At 42.3% G+C, this 22,601-nt stretch overlaps 1 protein-coding gene across 2 annotated transcripts in view; it reads right to left on the reverse strand.

Moving 5' to 3' along the window:
* C6H8orf34 (chromosome 6 C8orf34 homolog) overlaps positions 1-22,601 on the reverse strand; it is a 422,831-nt gene that overhangs the window by 219,618 nt on the left and 180,612 nt on the right. For both annotated transcript variants that reach the window (XM_069731465.1, XM_069731463.1), the window contains exons 4-6: positions 13,535-13,663; positions 12,784-12,812; positions 11,001-11,173 (exon numbers count right to left, since the gene is read on the reverse strand). In XM_069731465.1, the coding sequence (XP_069587566.1) occupies positions 11,001-11,173; positions 12,784-12,812; positions 13,535-13,663 (331 nt within the window). The remainder of the gene's footprint in view (positions 1-11,000; positions 11,174-12,783; positions 12,813-13,534; positions 13,664-22,601) is intronic.

Genomic DNA, 22,601 nt, shown 5'->3' on the forward strand with positions numbered 1-22,601 from the left:
TCAAACGGCGCTCCTTCCCTTCCGAGCTCTGCCATGCGCCCAAACAGTCGTTTACCCCCACATATCGGGTATCAGCGTGCTCAGCACAAATTGGACAACAACTTTTGGGGTCCAATTTATCCTGTTACCCTTGTGAAAATACAAAACTGGGGGCTAAAAAATCATTTTTGTGAAAAAAAAATATATTTTCACGGCACTGCGTTATAAACTGTAGTGAAACACTTGGGGGTTCAAAGCTCTCAAAACACATCTAGATAAGTTTCTTAGGGGGTCTACTTTCCAAAATGGTGTCACTTGTGGGGGGTTTTAATGTTTAGGCACATCAGGGGCTCTCCAAATGCGACATGGTGTACCATCTCAATTCCAGTCAATTTTGCATTGAAAAGTCAAACGGCGCTCCTTCCCTTCCGAGCTCTGCCATGCGCCCAAACAGTCGTTTACCCCCACATATCGGGTATCAGCGTGCTCAGCACAAATTGGACAACAACTTTTGGGGTCCAATTTATCCTGTTACCCTTGTAAAAATACAAAACTGGGGGCTAAAAATCATTTTTGTGAAAAAAAATATATATTTACACGGCACTGCGTTATAAACTGTAGTGAAACACTTGGGGGTTCAAAGCTCTCAAAACACATCTAGATAAGTTTCTTAGGGGGTCTACTTTCCAAAATGGTGTCACTTGTGGGGGTTTTTAATGTTTAGGCACATCAGGGGCTCTCCAAACGCGACATGGTATACCATCTCAATTCCAGTCAATTTTGCATTGAAAAGTCAAACAGCGCTCCTTCCCTTCTGAGCTCTGCCATGCGCCCAAACAGTCGTTTACACCCACATATGGGGTATCTGCATATTCAGGACAAATTGCACAACAACTTTTGCAGTCCAATTTCTTCTCTTACCCTTGGGAAAATAAAAAATTGGGGGCAAAAAGATCATTTTTGTGAAAAAATATGATTTTTTATTTTTACGGCTCTGCATTATAAACTTCTGTGAAGCACTTGGTGGGTCAAAGTGCTCACCACACATCTAGAAAAGTTCATTAGGGGGTCTACTTTCCAAAATGGTGTCACATGTGGGGGGTTTCAATGTTTAGGCACATCAGGGGTTCTCCAAACGCGACATGGCATCCCATCTCAATTTCAGTCAATTTTGCATTGAAATGTCAAATGGCGCTCCTTCCATTCCGAGCTCTGCCATGCGCCCAAAGAGTGGTTTACTCCCACATATGGGATATCATCATACTCAGGACAAATTGTACAACAACTTTTGGGGTCCATTTTCTCCTGTTACCCTTGATAAAATAAAACAAATTGGAGCTGAAGTAAATTTTTTGTGAAAAAATGTTAAATGTTCATTTTTATTTAAACATTCCAAAAATTCCTGTAAAACACCTGAAGGGTTAATAAACTTCTTGAATGTGGTTTTACGCACCTTGAGGGGTGCAGTTGTTAGAATGGTATCACACTTATTTTCTATCATATAGACCCCTCAAAATGACTTCAAATGTGATGTGGTCCCTAAAAAATATTGGTGTTGTAAAAATGAGAAATTGCTGGTCAACTTTTAACCCTTATAACTCCCTAACAAAAAAAATGTTGGTTCCAAAATTGTGCTGATGTAAAGTAGACATGTGGAAAATGTTACTTATTAATTATTTTCTGTGTCATATCTCTGTGATTTAAGGGCATAAAAATTAAAAGTTGGAAAATTGCAAAATTTTCAAAATTTTCGCCAAATTTCCATTTTTTCACAAATAACGCACGTTATATCGAATAAATTTTACCACTATCATGAAGTACAATATGTCACGAGAAAACATTGTCAGAATCGCCAAGATCTATTGAAGCGATACAGAGTTATAACATCATAAAGGGACAGTGGTCAGAATTGTAAAAATTGGCCCGGTCATTAACGTGCAAACCACCCTCGGGGCTTAAGGGGTTAAAAAAAGCTTTGATGGTTCACGAGATTATAGAAAGCTCTTTCACTCTGCTCGAAGTGTAAAGCACAATCCTTTAAAAACATGCAGGAAAAAAAACTGCAAAAACGCATGAAGAAACCCTAAAAGAAATGGGGATGCACTTACAGAAGCAGTCCAGCACTAATCTATGAGGGATATAGAAAGCTATCTAGTCAGGAGAATGGACAGTTGCTTAGAAGGAACCAGTCAGGACCCCGGCGCCCCAGAACTCCCAGCAGTTGTGTCTGCATATACAGTATAGACACACTGCCTAACAGTCCCTGTGTTACATTACACACAAACAGATCTTTAGAAAAAGCAATTCTAAACTCCATTCATAATATATAAATGAGGCCTCTGACCCGCCGACGGAGCTTTATTGCCCCCAGACTAGTCGGCCCACTTAGCAGGCTACAAGCATCGGGGGAATCGCCAGCGGCATACTTACCTCGCATATGCGCGGCTTCTTTCCCACACTGTATTGATCCTCTTCAGCTGGGAGTATGTATGTCGGTTTCAGAGAGGCACAGTGCACATGATCTTCTAGACTTCCGATCGTGCGCCCAGGGACCTGACAGGATCTCTTTAAGTGATCACTGCTTTTTGTCTTCATTTATTCACTGGAAGAAGCATTATAATTGGATACAATGGACCACACTATACATTGTAAGATATATAGCAGGGGTGTCAAACTGCATTCCTCAAGGGCTGCAAACAGGTCCATGTTTTCAGGATTTCCTTGTACTGCACAGGTGATAATTTAATCATCTACACACATCATGATTACAGCACCTTGTGCAATGCTAAGGAAATCTGGAAAACACGCATGGTTTGTGGCCCTCGAGGAATGCAGTTTGACACCCCTGATATATAGTATACATGCAGCTGGGTAGGGTATCCTGCATGGATAGGTGTTGCATCTTTTTATGGCGTTCACTAAATTGTTAATTTTTCAGCTGCCATTTCTGGTGTATTTTTCAGGCCCTAATAACCAACCCTATACTCATCTTAGCAACAGTGTATCTGATATCCTCTGGACCAGACACGGGAGAAGTGCAAATTCTGCCCTCTGGCTGTTCCAGTCCAGTCTATGGACCGAGAGAGCAAGATGAGTTTGTGTGGGGGTTTTTTTCAGATGTGTATGGGATGTTTGCATGTATATAGGAGGTTAAGTGGGGCTCACACTATAAATAGGGAAGCTATGTGGGGGCTCACACTGTAAATAGGGAAGCTATGTGGGGGCTCATACTTTATATGGGAGGTTATGTGGGGCTCACACTATAAATAGGGAAGCTATGTGGGGGCTCACACTGTAAATAGGGAAGCTATGTGGGGGCTCATACTTTATATGTGAGGTTATGTGGGGCTCACACTATAAATAGGGAAGCTATGTGGGGGCTCACACTGTAAATAGGGAAGCTATGTGGGGGCTCATACTTTATATGGGAGGTTATGTGGGGCTCACACTATAAATAGGGAAGCTATGTGGGGGCTCACACTATAAATAGGGAAGCTATGTGGGGGCTCACACTATAAATAGGGAAGCTATGTGGGGGGCTCACACTATAAATAGGGAAGCTATGTGGGGGCTCACACTATAAATAGGGAAGCTATGTGGGGGCTCACACTATAAACAGGGAAGCTATGTGGGGGCTCACACTATAAATAGGGAAGCTATGTGGGGCTCACACTATAAATAGGGAAGCTATGTGGGGGCTCACACTATAAATAGGGAAGCTATGTGGGGGCTCACACTATAAATAGGGAAGCTATGTGGGGGGCTCACACTATAAATAGGGAAGCTATGTGGGGGCTCACACTATAAATAGGGAAGCTATGTGGGGGCTCACACTATAAACAGGGAAGCTATGTGGGGGCTCACACTATAAATAGGGAAGCTATGTGGGGCTCACACTATAAATAGGGAAGCTATGTGGGGGCTCACACTATAAATAGGGAAGCTATGTGGGGGCTCACACTATAAATAGGGATGCCACGTGGGGGCTCATACTTTATATGGGAGGTTATTTGGGGCCTCATAATGTATGTTGAGTGGCTATGTGGGGCTTATACTGTATATAGGTGGTTGTGTGGGAGTCTCATGCTGTATATAGAGGGTCTATGTGGGGGCTCATACTGTATGTTAGGGGCTGTGTGCCGGCTCATACGATACATAGGGGGGTGTCAACATACCTAACTCTGCTCAATATTAAGTGATACAATTAATATTAATATGATTATAATTATAAGAAGGGGGTTGATAAAAGCGCTACTGAGTGTGGCAGACAGGCAGATAATATGTTAAGAAGAATTTAGTTAAAAGAATAAGGGATACACATTGAAGAATTTTTTTTAAAGAATAACTGATACACATTTTAACTTCAGACAGATGTCTTCAGGCCAAGGAATGTATAATTTTTTAACACATTCAAATGTGGGACTTATTATCATCCCAAGATCTATTGATCAAAATGTACTTTGTTTGTGGGGAAAACCCTTTAAGGGTATGTGCACATGTCAGGATTTCTTGCAGAAATTTTCCTGACAAAAAACGGAGATTTCTGCCAGAAATCCGCATGTGTTTTTACCGCGATTTTACCGCGATTTTGACACGTTTTTGATGCGTTTTTGGTGCGTTTTTTGTGCGTTTTTCCCAAATGCATAGAATTGCGGGAAAAACGCAGAAAATCCGCAAAAATAATGAACATGCTCATTTTTTTACCGCGATGCGTTTTTTTCGCGGAAAAAAACGCATCCATGTGCACAAAACATGCAGAATGCATTCTAAATGATAGAATGCATAATGTATGCATTTTTAATGAGTTTTTATAGCGTTTTTAGCGCGAAAAAACGTGAAAAAAACGCGAAAAAAACTGTACGTGTGCACATAGCCTCATGCTTCAGCACAGAAGACAAGTTGCAGACAATTGCATGCTTCCATCCTTGAGGGCCACAGTTTGGGGAAAGCCGTTTTCTGTACTTATTTATCTCACTTATCTAGCGCCACTAATTCCCCAGCGCTTTCCATCATCACAATCTAAATTCTCTATCAGTATGTCTGTGACGTGTGGGAGAAAACTGGAGGAAACCCGAGCAAGAACATACAAACTCCTTGCACAAGTTGTCTTTGGCGGGATTCAAACCCAAAATCCCGCGCAGCAAAGCAACAGAGCTAACCCCTGATCCACCGTGCTGCCCATGTACCAGCATTAATGTGCCGAGTGCACAAAGCAAGGTCTGTAAGGCATGGTTGGGGCAGTTTGGTGTGAAAGAAGCTTGACTGCCCCCCACCCAATAGGAGATTTCACCTCAACCCCATTGAACACTTTTGGGATAATAAAGAATACAGATTAAAACCTAGGACGTCTCATCCAGTATCACTGTCTGACCTCACAAATACTATTCTGGATAAATGGGCAGAAATTCCCACAGACATACTCCAAAACCTTATAAACGAGCAAGATGGACTGGGGCCTACTCAACAGGACCTGCTGAAATGTCTACGCCCTATTCACCCCCCTAATCCCACCCAAAAAAATCCTTTTACACAAAAACACTTGCAGCTATTTAGTCTATAATGATTTGTTGCTCCTTTTTATTAATAGATACTACCAGAGAATCATTTATTGCTCCATCTTTACTTATTATAACACATCTTTTTGTGCTCCGGGATGTGAGAATGGAGATCAAGCATTCACTACAGACATATACATTTCTTTATTTCAGCAATTACAATACCTGCACCAAAGTCTAAGCTTTCTTATTTCTGCTGTGATCGTGTATTTGAAGGGTAATAGTTTTTTTAAATCCCCTTGCCAAGCTTTTCCCATTAATGTGCGCTCATAGGATTCGACTAGTAACCTCTCATTTATCTCTTTTTATTGTTTCTCTTTTTATTGTTTCTCTAGTGTTTTACACAAAGCCTTCAAATGTTTGATCTTGTGGTCTGCCACCGATATTGATCTCATCTAGAATTTCGAATGGAAATTCGATTTCTTTTGGGAATTTAGGTTTGCAATAAAAATATTTTGAGATCTTTTTAATTAAAGGATTCTTCTTTCCTAATAGACCTGCGATATTGATGTTAACTATAACTATAAAGCCACGCAAACCTTTTGTAACATATTTCACTTATAAAGTGCAGAGGCTGCGATTATTACATATTTTATGGTATCAAATATTGATATACAATATTACTTAGCACACGGAACGTGATTTTCTGTTCCATGTGGTCACTTTACACAGCTGTCTTTCCTTAACTTTCCTATCAGATTGACATTTACTAAGGCAAAATATAACTAGCATTATAAAAAAACCAAAAAAAACCAACATGATTTATAACATTCTGTCAGGAGTTGTTTATGCTATATTTGTAGCCAGGCAATGGTTGTGATGTGTATTACAGCCTGTATTTAAGAGGTTGTTATTATTGTTTGCTATGTTAGGCCAGTTTCACACGTCCAGATAATTCCAGTACCGTACAAAAACGGTACTGGAGTTATCCGTGTCCGTGTGTCCGTGCGCACGTGCGGCACACGTGTGCCGCCCGTGTGCCCACTGGGTACCACACGCACCGTGCTGGGTACCACACGTACCAGCATCTGGTGTTGAAGCTGTGATTCATATCTTCCCTGCAGCAGCGTTTGCTGCAGGGAAGATATGAATAATAGTGTTTAAAATAAAGATTTATCTTCCCCCCGCCCCCCCACCCCCTGTGCGCCCCCCGCTGTTCAGAAAATACTCACCCGGCTCGTTCCCTCGCCGCCGCTGCTTCCTGGTCTGGCCGCAGCTTCTCCTGTATGCGGTCACGTGGGGCCGCTCATTTACAGTAATGGGAAACCTGGGAGCTTTCTAGGTAAGTTCCCACGATCTATGAACATCCAGCAGAGGGCGCCTCACCGCAAATGAAGCTAAATATAGCTCATTGATCTATATTTAGACTCATTCCCCGGGGTTTTGCAGCAAGGAGAAGCCTGCATTAGCAAAGCTCCTGGCTGCAAAATGTTTTAACCCCTTCAGAAGGATTTACATCGTTGGACTTTACAGATCTGTGGAATGTAAGTATATTGTTGGTTTATTATTTTTTTTTTGTCACAGAACGAGGGTCTTCACTGAGTGCATTGGGCGTTAAATAAGAAATTACAACAACCTTTGTTTTTATTTCATTAAAATAATTTTTAATAATGTGTGTGTGTATTTTTTTAACCCTTTCTTTCAATTGGATTAATAATGGATAGGTGTCATAATTGACGCCTCTCCATTATTAATTAGGCTTAATGTCACCTTACAATAGCAAGATGGCATTAACCCTTCATTACCCCATATCCCACCGCTACACGGGAATGGGAAGAGAGTGGCCAAGTGCCAGAATAGGTGCATCTTCCAGATGTGCCTTTTCTGGGGTGGCTGGGGACAGGTGTTTTTAGCCAGGGGGGGCCAATAACCATGGACCCTCTCCAGGTTATTAATATCTGCCCTCAGTCACTGGCTTTACTACTCTGGCGGAGAAAATTGTGCGGGAGCCCACGCCAATTTTTTCCGCCATTTAACCCTTAAATATAATAGCTAGAATGCCCAAATTTTGCATATACACACTACTAACATTAGTAGTGTGGAATATGCAAAAAAAAATGGTGATATGAGATGGTTTACTGTATGTAAACCAGGTCTCATATCATGTCGGGTTTGTGAAGGAGAAAGCAAAAGCCGGTAATTGAATTACCAGCTTTAAAGCTATCTCGCGCTGCATTAAATATAAATATATATATATATAGGTGTCTCCCTGACATATATATATGTATATATACCTATTCTATGTGTATATATCTACTCTAATCTAACCTGTCACTGTGATTTTACTGTACTCTGCGCTGAATTACCGGCTTTTCAAAGGAGACCCGTGCGTAAAAATCGGACAGCAATACGGATGTCATACGGATGTTGCGATAAAAAAATCGCATGACACTCGCATGGCACTCGCATGGCACTCGCAGACGTTACATCAGTTTTTTCGGTCCGTAAATCGGACCGTTTTTTTCTCACACAAGTGGAGATGAGCCCTTAGAGTCAGACTCCAATAATTGTGTTGTGCTTGAATTCATTATTAAATATTCTCCTTCAAAGAAGACCTTGGATACATTGGGGTATTTTAGTATTATTTTCTGTTTTTGCTGAAGCGCAAGATGATCCTGTCACTGGTATCAATGATTTAAAATGAATCCATAGTTGCATAAACCTGGTAAACATGTCAGCCGGGGAAATAATGAGATGGCGGATGGGATAGGTAAAAACAGTATATTTTTTATCTAAAAGAAAAAAAAAAGTCAACTTCTATAGTGATTGTAAAGGAAGTCATTACTATTGATTATCAACATCATAATTTAGATTAATGTTAAATTGTTCTTAAAAGGGAACCCGTCATCAGAAAATTACCAATTATTTAAATCGGGTCCTTATGTAAAATGTATTTTTTTTCTATAATTTTAGGCAATGTTTTTTCCCCCATATCACAATCTGTATTAAAAATAAAAATGAGAAATCTGGCAAGTTTTACCGCTGGAGAAATTCTGTGCTCCTCATCTGTCAGGTAATCCGCAGGCATGTTAGTAGTGTAACATCCATATTTGTACCCGCGAGCACTACTTCTGTGGATGAAGGGAGGTGACAAACGAGCAGTGCTGGAATTTCTGGAACTTATAGTGCTATATAGGCAGGGAGCTTGTGGGTTAATACCTTAAAGGGGTTGACCGGCCTAAAGCTACAAGTCTGCAGTCATTCTGTTTGACTGCAGACTTGTGAATCTTCACATCGTACACACTGTGAGCTGTAAGCAATGTCCAATGCTGAGAGTGCTCACATTCTGATTACACTAGGCCTCGCTCAATTACTTACATTAGGGGACACCGCACACATCTACTTACTGTCACCCACTGTGAGGATTCACAAGTCTGCAGTCACACAAAGTGACTGTAGACTTGTACCCTAAGCTAGGACAACCATTCTAACACAGTTTATCTAATTAGTGTCTTGGGCAAGACCACCTCCACACTCTCTGTGTTGCCAGTTATAGGTTGTACTTACCCTGGTTAATATTCCTGTTACTCTTCTCTGATTCCTGTCACTAATCTTGGCATCCACTTGATGTCGTCCCGGACTTTTTACTTTGTCCCTGACTCTGACTTCCTGGACATGATCTTTAAGGCCACGTTCACACGTTCAGTGTTTGGTCAGTATTTTACATCAGTATTTGAAAGCCAAAATCAGAAGAGGAAAAGTATAATACAAACACGTCACCCACCATCCAATTTTTCACCCACTCCTAGTTTTGGCTTACAAATACTGATGTAAAATACTGACCAAATACTGAACGTGTGAACATGGCTGTGCCATCTTGCTCCACTGGCTCTGCCATCATCCACTCTATACACAACCCAGGGAGTCATGCATAAGTCCAGATTCCAGTACAGGGTTAAAGGGTAAAGGCCAGGGTTCCCTGTGCCCTGCTAAACAAAGTAACAAACCTAGTCCCTGCAATCCCTATTAAAGCTACGTTCACATTTGCGTTGCGTTGGGCGCAACCGCGGCGACGCATGCATCATGCGCCCCTATATTTAACATGGGGGTGCATGGACATGCGTTGTCTTGCGTTTTGTGATGCATGCGTCATTTTTGGCGCAAGCTTCAGGGCGCAGAGGACGCTGCATGTTGCATTTTTTTGGCGTCCAAAATCAAGCTAAATATGGATGCATGCGTCACAAAACAATGCGTTTTTGCATGCGTTTTGCATGCGTTGTGCGTTGCGTCGCTGACGCAACGTCCAACAACGCAAATGTGAACGTAGCCTAAGAGCAGTCAGCCTTCTATGTCAGTACACTGTTACATGCAGCAATAGACTGACTCTGGCCCTATCTTTTGTATTATAGAATATAATGAGCATGTGTGAAGGTCATTGAGAAGAGAGGGTGAGGTGACATGATAGAGGTGTTTGTTACCTGTCATTATAATTCTGCCTGTGATAGTAATGAACCATCTGAAAACTCTTCCTGAAAGGCAAGATTGTCTAAAACAGCTGCAGTGGTGAGGGTGAAAATTGCAAAATTACTTTTTTTTTTAATAGAAATTGTGTCTATGAAAAATAAAATTGCCAACATTTAAAGTGAAAACAAACAATAGGTTGTTTTCTGATAACATTCTCTTTGAAGGCATTGTCTTTGAGATGCAAGTCCTCTCCAGACGCTCTACCAAGGATATACACTTACAGTATATGCATATCACACTTTAGGAAGGGGTTATCCTGTATTTTGATGCATGCGTCTTAATGAGTAAACATATAAAATATGTGTTTTACATTTTTCGTGACTTTTTCAAAATTGAAATGATTCTTTATTTCTGGCATTTTTTGTTCTAACTAATGCTATTTTACATTTTGTTTTCACGCTTACTTTACATACGGTGGCAATTGCTGTGGGTTGGCACTAAGTATCAGCTCCTGGCACCATACAATATACACAGCTTATATCAAGAAATTCAAATAATTCAAGTAAAATAAAACAAACCATCCATGGCAAATAAACATCTTTTACTTGATGTAACTCATATAGTCAAGTTGATAAAATCTATTTGTTTGCTTCTTTAAATTCCATAATTTCTCAATTACAACGGCTTCTTCCTTCTCATTTTCTAGAGGTGATACCAGGAAAAGGCCGCCATTACCGGTATCCCCAAATGACAAGTTGACTCATTACGATGTAATATGATAACATAATATATTTTACTCGGTAGACTTGCCATTCCCCTTCTTCTCCAGCGTTATCGCTCTGAAGGTTACTAATGTAACATGCAGGTTCTCATCTCCTGCCATGTAAAGAAAGACTGTCGAAGGAACACTGGAGCCTCAACACTGGAAGAGCATGTATTATCCAGCCTCTTTATAACATCTAGACAATCCCTTTAAATTCAATAATTGCAGCATGTGATATTCATTGCCTTTAAGACTGAGGATATATGCGCTAGCTGTAAGCGTTGTGCAGGGATACCGACCTCCCAGCAGGACTTGCGCTGCCTTCATCCCCTTCACATTGTTCATTCTTATTTCTTGGTACAGGAGTTTGTATCATTTCTGAAGCTAAAGGGTCAACGTCATTGTCTTCCCGTCCCACCCATTCTCCAATCACGCAGGGTCTCAGAAGTGAGGAGTTAAATGCTCGTGTGTCCTTAAGATACAAAAAATGGAGAATTTATTTTAGTGATAACGTATAATATCGTTAAAAACAGGGATGGTAAAGGTTGAAGTATGGGACTGAGGTTGCAGGTCAGTGACAAACCTCAGTATAACCTTATAACTATACAAACCTGTGTCCATAGCTCGTCGGCCACATGCTGTACTACTGGCAACATAGCTCTGCTCTGGGCTGTGATGCTTATAAAGTACAATGGAAACACTGCAGCTATTGATTGGCTGAAAGGGTCACATGATGGCTGCTCATAAGTAAAGCTCGGACGGGCCGCCAGAACTTTTGCTCTTGATCACCGGGGGAAGAAGAAGTGAGTAGTGCTTTTTTTGTTGTTGTTGTTTTTGGTAGGGGGGGTTTAACAGTTGCTGCCATTTTATTTATTTACATATAATATATAACCCATTCTCTGCCCTAGGCTACTAGGAATACTGACATTAAAGGAAACCTGACAGCTGATCCATGCTGCCCAATGTAGGCAGTATGCATCAGGAAATGGCTGCCCGATCCAAGTGCAGCATGCATTAGGCACTGGCTGCCCTATCCAGGGGCAGCATGTATCAGGCACTGGCTGCCGATCCAGGGGCAGCATGTATCAGGCACCGGCTTCCCGATCCAGGAGCAGCATGTATCAGGCACCGGCTGCCCAATCCAGGAGCAGCATGTGTCAGGCACCGGCTGCCTGATCCAGGAGTAGCATGCATCTGGCACCTGCTGCCTGATCCAGGAGCAGCATGCATCAGGCACCAGCTGCCTGATCCAGGAGCAGCATGCATCAGGCACCGGCTTCCCGATCCAGGAGCAGCATGTATCAGGCACCAGCTGCCTGATCCAGGAGCAGCACGCATCAGGCACCGGCTGCCCGATCCAGGAGCAGAATGAATCAGGCACCGGCTTCCCGATTCAGGAGCAGCATGTATCAGGCACCGGCTGCCCTATCCAGGAGCAGCATGTATCAGGCACTGGCTGCCTGATCCAGGAGCAGCATGTGTCAGGCACTGGCTGCCCGATCCAGGAGCAGCATGTGTCAGGCACCGGCTGCCTGATCCAGGAGTAGCATGCATCTGGCACCTGCTGCCTGATCCAGGAGCAGCATGCATCAGGCACCAGCTGCCTGATCCAGGAGCAGCATGCATCAGGCACCGGCTGCCCGATCCAGGAGCAGAATGAATCAGGCACCAGCTGCCTGATCCAGGAGCAGCATGCATCAGGCACCAGCTGCCTGATCCAGAAGCAGCATGTGTCAGGCACCGGCTGCCAGATCCAGAAGCAGCATGAGTCAGGCACCGGCTGCCCGATCCAGAAGCAGCATGTATCAGGCAACGGCTGCCCAATCCAGGTGCACCATGTATCAGGCACCGGCTGCCCAATCTAGGAGCAGCATGTATCAGACACTGACTTCCCGATCTAGGGGCATCATGTATCAGACACTGACTGCCCAATCCAGGGATTTCATGCATGAAGCACTGGCTGCTATCATTAGAGGGTCTCCAGGGCCTATTAACTTTTAGCTACACCCTTGGTTTTACATGCATTTCAAAAACATAGAAATAGTGAAAATAATACTACAACAAAAGTATTTAAAAAAATACCTGTTCCAATTCATCTGAAACAGCAATACCTGTGGGAAAAAAAAACAAGTTTAAAAAAATATTAGTTAAACCATGCAATATCTCTCACGTTTTGTAAAAAGAAACAAGTTACCCTAGAAATAATTTAATGGGAAATATGTACACCAGGGGTCCCCAACCTGTAGCTCACGACTGTCTACCAGCTTAGTGCATGAGCTCCAGGTCTACCAAACAGGCAAAGAGAGAACATCTGAAAATGGTGAATTTTGTGAGTAGCCCTGCACAGAAGAGCAGATCTGAATGCATATGTAATGGTCACAGGGGTTTAGAGATAATTAAAGCATATTAAGCTGTAGACAGGATGATACAACCGGTCAGAGGAGGTGCTTTAAGTTTGTTGGGAGAATACTGAATGACGGTTATCTGAGAACCCCTGGATCTTGGTTTTCTGCTTCGGGATGATTTCTGTGGAAAAGCTTTGGTTATCATTATACCCATAATGGGGGCTGTGATTGCCAGTACTGTGAGGGGGGCGAGAGCTGGACGTGGCTCACAACCCTCCCTCAGAGCTTAATGGGACTCTTTGAAAAGTTGGTGACCTCTGATGTACACTGTAAAGCCACACTCATTATATACTGTTTCCCATTGTACAAATGTGGGGAAATGACATTTAGGATCATTATCATGAATTGATGAGGAAAAGAGATTTATCATATTAGCACAAATTTTGTATTTACCAACTTTGCATGTTACACATCTGTTTGTGACTTACTCCTTGACAGATTCTCCAGAGCTTTCCCCAGTTTTTTGCTTTCCTGAAGAATGTGGTTTAACTCATCAAAATCTCGACTTTCTGGCTTTGTCCGCCAGTCCCATTTCGGGTGCTCAATAGATCTGGGCACTAAAGAAATGTAAAGAATTTATATTTAATTACTCTGAAACTCCTTAAAAAAAACATAGCATGCAAAACCATATAATAATGAAGACTTAATAACAATGTGATTAATTACAAAAAGATGTCTGAATCTGTCTAGACATATTACCATATTGTTATAATTTTATCGTTGGTTTTGCAGAGATTTTTGGGGAAAACTACTAGCTATGATCACAGCCTCTCAGATGGCAGATGCTGCAAATCAGAGATATTCTGCTGCCCTAGGAATACTTCCACTGTGGGAGAATATTTCCATTCTAACTTCAAGCAACTCTAAGATTGGTACAGATTGCTACAGGAAAAATAATACACGAGCCTGTAAGCCATTGGTTACTGTGGAGGCTTCATGTAACCCCTAGGACTCCTATTACATCTCCTATGGACTGAGGAGTTCAGGGGTCTTACACTGTACTCAAATGGCTACTTAAGTGTAGGTTTATCTACGCTACATTAAAGCGCCACTCTGGTATTTGTTTCATTTCAGCACCAGAATGTTGTCACTAGTGTAAAGTTCCCTGTTCCTAGTAATACACTAACCAGCCACTACGCGCCGCGCCACTACTCAGCTCCAGTTGTCTTCTGCTGGATGTGACCTGCCGAATGGCTCGAGTGTTTGCTAGGCGAGCCGGCGTTCACTTCTCAATGTAAGTCTATGAGAGTAAGAACGAGGCCAGAATAAGGTTATTTTTACACTGGTGTTTTTTTTAATACGTCGCAATGCATCGTTTAGGGGAAAAAACGCATCCTGCAAAGTTGTTTGCAGGATGCTTTTTGCCCCATAGAGTTGCATTACCGACGCATTACAACGTATTGACACACGTTGCAATCGTCTTGCGACGGTTGCGCCGTGTTGTGGCGGACCGCCGGGAGCAAAAAACATTAAATGTAACATTTTTTGCAGCCGACGGACTGCTTTTTCAGACCGCGCATGCGCGGCCGGAACTCCGCCCCCACCTCCCCGCACCTCACAATGGGGCAGCGGATGCGCCGGAGAAATGCATCCGCTGCACCCGTTGTGCGGCACAACAAACGCTAGCATTGGAATCTCGGCCCGACGCAATGCGACTGGCCGAATCCGATGCTAGTGTGAAAGTAGCCTTAGGCTCTTATAGACTAACATTGAGAGATTATGACTGCTACCTTTGACTTCCGGTCACACAGAAGTTTCGGTCACAAGATGGCAGGGCATGATCGGAACAAAGCCATGATGAGAAGAAGACAACGGCTAGTAAGTACAGTATATTACTAGGGACAGGACAGAGCTAGAAAAAAAATACTGGAGTTGGGTTTTAAAGTATCTATTCAGTGTCTACTAAGTCAACTCTAAAGCAGAAGGGTACATCCACACAAGTAAAAGTCACACCATCAGCATGAGCCTAGTCAAAATCAATAAAACACATTTTACATGCAGCTTTTTATCTCAGCACAGGAACATTTTATTTTAAACACCTCCAATTACGGAACTTATTTTTATTCGCAAATCTACTGATTAAAATAAATTTTGTTTGGGGGAAAATCCCATTAATGGTATTTCTTTTGTTCATTCACGTTGCACTTTGCTAATTGATAAAAAAAAATAAACTGTTAACACTTTGGTTTTTTAAAGCATACTTACTTTGCAGCATTTTTGCTTTGCACACCTGCCTATAACCTATATGATATACACCCCCACACACATACACGGTATCTAGCAAAATATACTGAGAAGGGTCAATAAACTGGACAAAATTGATGTATGTTCTCAAGACTGAAAGTTGGGACCAACTCCATGTAACTCAGACTGCACCTTTTTCCTAATTACTAAATGCAGGTTCACCCGGGGCAGTCTGCACGATACACTTATCAGTGTGCTCATTCAGTTACACAACAAACAGGTCTCTTTTATAAATATATTAATGACGTGCATCGCCAGGAACATGATAATCTCAGTAGAAGCCACTTCACTGCACAGCTAATTCATCTACTGGAAGCTGTCAGCATGTGCCAACTGGGAAAACTTCACCGACTAGCAGACTGTGGTCATAACAAAGCTTAACCATTCATGGTGCCGCTGGTGGCAGCTTTTACTTTATAACAATAGTGCGTGGCTTTTAATTAACTATACAATATTCTTATTTCCAAAACAAAACTACAAATGGGTATGGTTAGTAAATAAAAGACTACATAACTGTAATTAAATCAAGAAGAAGAAGGCTCCTGTTAGGGCTAGCGGAACGCACCAAGTAATAGAGAGATTGATACGAGGTGCGTTCGCAGCCCAGGGTCCACCGTGCAGAGATACCTGCTGCAAAGTAATGGCGGATGGACACTGAGCTCACACGTGGGTTAAACTTCACCCCGTGTGAAATGAAAGCGAGATCTGTTGCCTCACAGAGTCGCACTGTACACAGAGAATAATACCCTAACTAGGGTTGTGCTTGCTCTGGGACTCTTCTGTGCTAACCGCACACGTGAAGGAACCAGATGCTAAACCAAGGCTAATTGCCCCCACTGACGCTAGCTCACACCCAACACATGTAAACTGAGTGGTAGCGTATCCACTGGCAACAACCAAACACAAATGATACTAGCGCATGGCCGTGCGGCCATGCGAACCTTTTATAGTTGTAGCTCTCCAGGATCTTCCTAGTGGACCAATAGGAGCTGCTACAGGACATGAGTGTGTGACCCCCGACCTCCAATGAGAGGTCTTCCCTTGGGCATGCTCAGAAGGAGAAAAGCAGGACTTAGTCCCAGGAGCGCCTGCTCACCGCCGAACAGTACTGGTTATAATGGCTGAACCTGTACGGGCAGCAGTAACCAAACATGCAGTATCTGTCCAAGCCAGGCGCTGGGACTGACGTCTCTGCTGAGCAGGTTCCACTGCGGCTAGAGAAAAATGGTAAACCGCAGCGGATATGGTTCGAGATTCCCCCTGCGCAGCAGCAGGAACTCAACACTTAACAGTTCCCCTCCAAAATATGCATCAAGACTAGAGTTTCGGTTTGGATCGGCAAATATCCCGCTGTTCATCGAACATACCCAAACCCCATTGACTTCAATAGGAGGGAAAACCAAATACATAGAAAACACCTTCAGGGGGTAAAAAAGTTGCCAAAACAGCTAAAATTAGGAACAGGCACCAGGAAAAGTGGCATCAATTGACCCATCAATTGTGCTCTCAATAATTTTTAAAAATGTATGCGGGTTCCCCTGTATTTTTGATAACCAGCCAGGCAAAACTGACAGCTGTGGGCTGTAACCCTCAGCTGTCAGCTTCAGCAAGGTTGGTTATCAAGAATATAGGGTCCACACACTTTTTTAAATCATTCTAAATAAATTTTTATCAACAAGATTTTTACTTTTTTTAAAATTTTTATTTACTTTTTAATTTTTTTTTTACATTTTGTCGAGATTTTTCCCTACTCTGCAACTCTCTACCCCAATATATCAGGCTCTCTCCCACTATGGAAACCTTCAAAAGGAACCTGAAGACCTTCCTCTTCTGATAAGCTTACAACCAACCATAAACACCGATCCACTGTACCGCTGCACAACCAGCTCAACCCTCACCTTCTGTATCCTCACCCATCTGAGCCCTCACGGACAGGGTCCTCTCTCTTCCTGTGCCAGTCGACTCATTTTGTTCAAGATTATTGTATTTGTTTTTGTTATGTACATCCCATTTCCCATGTAAAGCGCCATGGAATAAATGGTGCTATAATAATTATAATTAAAAAATAATAAGTAGCTGACAGCTGGGGGCTGGTATTCTCAGGCCAGTAAGGGGCCATGGATATTGGCCCCCCAGCCTAAAAATAGCAGCCCGCAGCCACCCCAGAAAAGGCGCATCTATTAGATGGACCAATTCTGGTGCTTTGCCTGACTCTTCCCACTTGCCCTATAGCGGTAGCAAGTGGGGTTCATATTTGTGGGGTTGATGTCACCTTTATGTTGTCCAGTGACATCAAGCCCATCACTTAGTAATGGAAAGGTGTCTTGTAAATAAAAACACATCCAGAATAAAGTCCTTTAATTGAAAGAATGACACAGACTCCTTAAAAGGGAACCTCTTACCCCAAAAATTGAAGATAAGCTGCGGCAACCGGCATCAGGGGCTTACCTACGGCATTCTGTAATGCTGTAGATAAGCCCACGATGTAACCTGAAAGGTGAGAAAAGCAGGTTATATTATACTCACCCACAGGTGGTCCCGCTGCGGTCCGGGTCCGATGGGAGTCGCGGTCTGGTCCAGGGCCTCCTATCTTCTTACGATGACGTCATCTTCTTGTCTTCACGCCGCAGCTCCGGCGCAGGCGTACTTTGTCTGCCCTGTTGAGGGCAGAGCAAAGTACTGCAGTGCGCTGGCGCCAGGCCTCTCTGATCTTTCCTGGCCCCTGCACACTGCAGTACTTTGCTCTGCCCTCAACAGGGCAGACAAAGTACGCCTGCGCCGAGCTGCGGCATGAAGACAAGAAGACGACGTCATCGTAAGAAGATACTAGGCCCCAGACAGGAGCGCGACGCCCATCGGACTTTGACCGCAAGGGGACCGCTCCTGAGTGAGTATAATATAACCTGTTTTTCTCATCTTTTCAGGTTACTTTGGGGCTTATCTACAGCATTACAGAATGCTGTAGGTAAGCTCCTGATGCCGGTGGCCGCAGCTCATCTTTTTGGGGTGACAGGTTCCCTTTAATGAATCTAACCAGACTCACATCATCGCTCAGTCCACAGAAGCAATGATCTCCTGTAACAGAATTAAAATAGTAAACCACAATATTCCTTACCTGTCCACCTAGCAGAGACATTGAGCAGCTTGTGCTACCGCTGCTTAGTATCTCGCGTTGAACTCCTATGACCTGACTGATGTCACCGCTAACATGAGAAAGTTCTCATGCTCGCAGTGCCATCAGAAAAGTCCTGGGAGTTCACAGCCAATGTCAGCGTGAGCGCCATGGGAAAAAATATCACGCTGCAGTCCTGAGTTCACCGAGGTCATCACAGTTCAGGGTAACCTCGATGACACCACTATTCACTGAGGCTGCATTCACAGCTCATTCCTCAGTGGTTCCCAGCCTGGACAGTTGATCTTGGCACCGTCCAAGTTAAAAACTGTTTAACCCCAGACATGAGTTACGGAGTCAGGAGACCATTACTTCAGTGGAATGGGTGATGATGCAAGTATGGCTTAATTATAGAACATAATTCCCCATGTGTGTAGGGGAAAAAAGGGCATACAAAAGAAAATAAAATAAAATGGAAAACACTTTATTTAAACATTACAATGAATAACAATAAAATGACAAACAGGGAGAATCTCAACTAAAAACAAAAGCAGACACTGGGCAAGTGTGATCTACTAGACACAATTAGTTAGCATGGATTGTAAAGGATGATTTAAACAACCCTAAGTGCAAACTGGCAAATGTAATACATAGAATAGGATATGAAGTGTTCTAATGAAAATTATGTCACAACAAAGCCACAAGAAATCACAAAGCTATCATATAAGGCACAGTTATGTGCCTTAGTACTGTGCCTTATATGATAGCTTTGCGATTTCTTGTGGCTTTGTTGTGACATTATTTTCATTAGAACACTTCATATCCTATTCTATGTATTACATTTGCCAGTTTGCACTTAGGGTTTTTTAAATCAGGGCTGTCAAACTGCATTCCTCGAGGGCATGTTTTCAGGATTTCCTTGTACTGCACAGGTGATAACTTAATCACCTACACAAATAAAGAGTTGGTGATTAAATTATCACCTGTGCAGTACAAGGAAATCCTGAAAACATGACCTGTTTGCAGCCCTCGAGGAATGCAGTTTGACACCCCTGGTTTAAATCATCCTTTACAATCCATGCTTACTAATTGTGTCACCTGTGTGTCATCAGTGTACACGTGTGCGGGACCTTTTGTGGCCCGTGCTGCTACCGAAAACACTGACGTCTGAAATAGCCATTAGTGAACTAGGTCATTTAACGAACTTTGGCCGACTTTTGCCAAATTTGAGATTGGAAAACGTTTTCCAAACAATTTTGCTCATCTCTAATCAGTACTTATCTACAACAGTTTCTAGAGTTAAACCATGGTCACAACTATCAGTATTTGGCGAGTTTTTTACATCAGTATTTGTAAGCCAAAACAAGTGGAAAAATGAGAGGAAAAGTGTAATAGAAACACGTGCAACACTTATGTCATGTGTTTTTCACCGACTCCTGGTTTTGGCGTACAAATACTGAGGTAATGTACTGACCAAATACTGAATGTGTGAACATGGCTTTATAAAGAGTGTCAGACAATTCATCTAGTGTCCAGCATTACTAATGACATTGGAAGATAAAGTTGAAAATTTCTGAAATGTCATTTACGGTTAAAATAAACAAAAAAAGATTTAAAAAGGCGTTCTCACATGAATAAAATTCATTGTAATCAATAGATCTTGGAATAATTATAATTTCTACAACTGGATGTGTTTAAAAAAAATGTTCCTGTGCTGAGATAATCTTATACATGTGCCCCTGCTGTGTCCTGTGTAATGGCTGTGTCTGACCATACAGGAATATGGTCTGATCATATCACAGCTCCTGGGCAGGGGAGGAAGCAAAAGAGTATACATATATTACAGAATGAGATCGCAAATAATTATTTCTTTGAAGTAAAACATTTTTAAAAAACAAAAAGAATCAGCTGTGATCCCATGCTGTAATGTATGTATACCCTTTTGCATCCTCTCTGCCCATGAAATGTGGTATAATCAGACCATGTTCCTGTACGGTCAGAAAAATGAAGCCACAGTCAGTACTCCTGCTGGCTTAGGTCAGAACCCACTGTTTCTGGCTGGTAGAGATGTGAATCAAGACAGGAGGCGCATGGGACTACATGACTCCTAAGAAGACTGGGACAACCCACATGACTCTTCAGGACCTCTCTTTAAATGCTGGAATGCTCCATAAGATCGACTCATGGCCTGGCCGATCTGGGCAATCTAAACTATTAAATAGATGGCCAGTCATTTTAATTACCACCATGTAATACTACATTTCCCCTGCAACTGCCTATAGCACCCCTTTTAAAGCAAGACTGTATGATTTACATTTATAGAACTCTATACAGATAAGAGTCGCTGACCCTTTATAATATACAGTGCCTTGCGAAAGTATTCGGCCCCCTGGAACTTTTCAACCTCTTCCCACATATCATGCTTCAAATATAAAGATACCAAATGTACATTTTTGGTGAAGAATTAACAAGTGGAACACAAGTGTGAAGTTGAACGAAATTTATTGGTTATTTTAAATTTTTGTGGAAATTCAAAAACTGAAAAGTGGGGCGTGCAATATTATTCGGCCCCTTTACTTTCAGTACAGCAAACTCACTCCAGAAGTTCATTGTGGATCTCTGAATGATCCAATGTTGTCCTAAAATGCCTAATGATGATAAATATAATCCACCTGTGTGTAATCAAGTCTCCGTATAAATGCACCTGCTCTGTGATAGTCTCAGGGTTCTGTTTGAAGCACAGAGAGCATCATGAAGACCAAGGAACACAACAGGCAGGTCCGTTATACTGTTGTTGAGAAGCTTAAAGCCGGATTTGGATAAAAAATGATTTCCAAAACTTTAAACATCCCAAGGAACACTGTGCAAGCGATCAGACTGAAATGGAAGGAGTATCATACCACTGCAAATCTACCAAGACCCGGCCGTCCATCTAAACTTTCATCTCAAACAAGGAGAAGACTGATCAGAGATGCAGCCAAGAGGCCCATGATCACTCTGGATGAACTGCAGAGATCTACAGCTGAGGTGGGACAGTCTGTCCATAGGACAACAATCAGTCGTACACTGCACAAATCTGGCCTTTATGGAAGAGTGGCAAGAAGAAAGAGATTTCTCAAAGATATCCATAAAAAGTGTCGTTTAAAGTTAGCAACAAGCCACCTGGGAGACACACCAAACATGTGGAAGAAGGTGCTCTGGTCAGATGAAACAAAAATCGAACTTTTTGGCAACAATGCCAAACGATATGTTTGGCGTAAAGGCAACACAGCTCATCACCCTGAACACACCATCCCCACTGTCAAACATGGTGGTGGCAGCATCATGGTTTGGGCCTGCTGTTCTTCAGCAGGGACAGGGAAGATGGTTAAAATTGATGGGAAGATGAATACAGAACCATTCTTGAAGAAAACCTGTTGGAGTCTGCAAAAGACCTGAGACCGGGACAGAGATTGGTCTTCCAACAAGATAATGATCCCAAACATAAAGCAAAATCTACAATGGAATGGTTAACAAATAAACGTATCCAGGTGTTAGAATGGTCAAGTCAAAGTCCAGACCTCAATCCAATCGAGAATCTGTGGAAAGAGCTGAAAACTGCTGTTCACAAACAATCTCCATCAAACCTCAGTGAGATTGAGCTGGTTGCCAAGGAAGAATGGGCAAGAATTTCAGTCTCTCAATGTACAAAACTGATAGAGACATACCCCAAGCGACTTGCAGCTGTAATCGCAGCAAAAGGTGGCGCAACAAAGTATTAAGTTAAAGGGGCCAAATAATATTGCACGCCCAACTTTTCAGTTTTGAATTTCCACAAACATTTAACCCCTTTACCCCCAATGGTGGTTTGCACGTTAATGACCAGGCCAATTTTTACAATTCTGACCACTGTCCCTTTATGAGGTTATAACTCTGGAACGCTTCAACGGATCCCAGTGATTCTGACATTGTTTTCTCGTGACATATCGTACTTCATGATAGTGGTAAAATTTCTTTGATATTACCTGCGTTTATTTGTGAAAAAAACGGAAATTTGGCAAAAATTTTGAAAATTTCGCAATTTTCCAACTTTGAATTTTTATGCAATTAAATCACAGAGATATGTCACACAAAATACTTAATAAGTAACATTTTCTACA

Source organism: Ranitomeya imitator, chromosome 6, assembly GCF_032444005.1.
Source record: "Ranitomeya imitator isolate aRanImi1 chromosome 6, aRanImi1.pri, whole genome shotgun sequence".
In the NCBI taxonomy this organism is placed as follows: domain Eukaryota; kingdom Metazoa; phylum Chordata; class Amphibia; order Anura; family Dendrobatidae; genus Ranitomeya; species Ranitomeya imitator.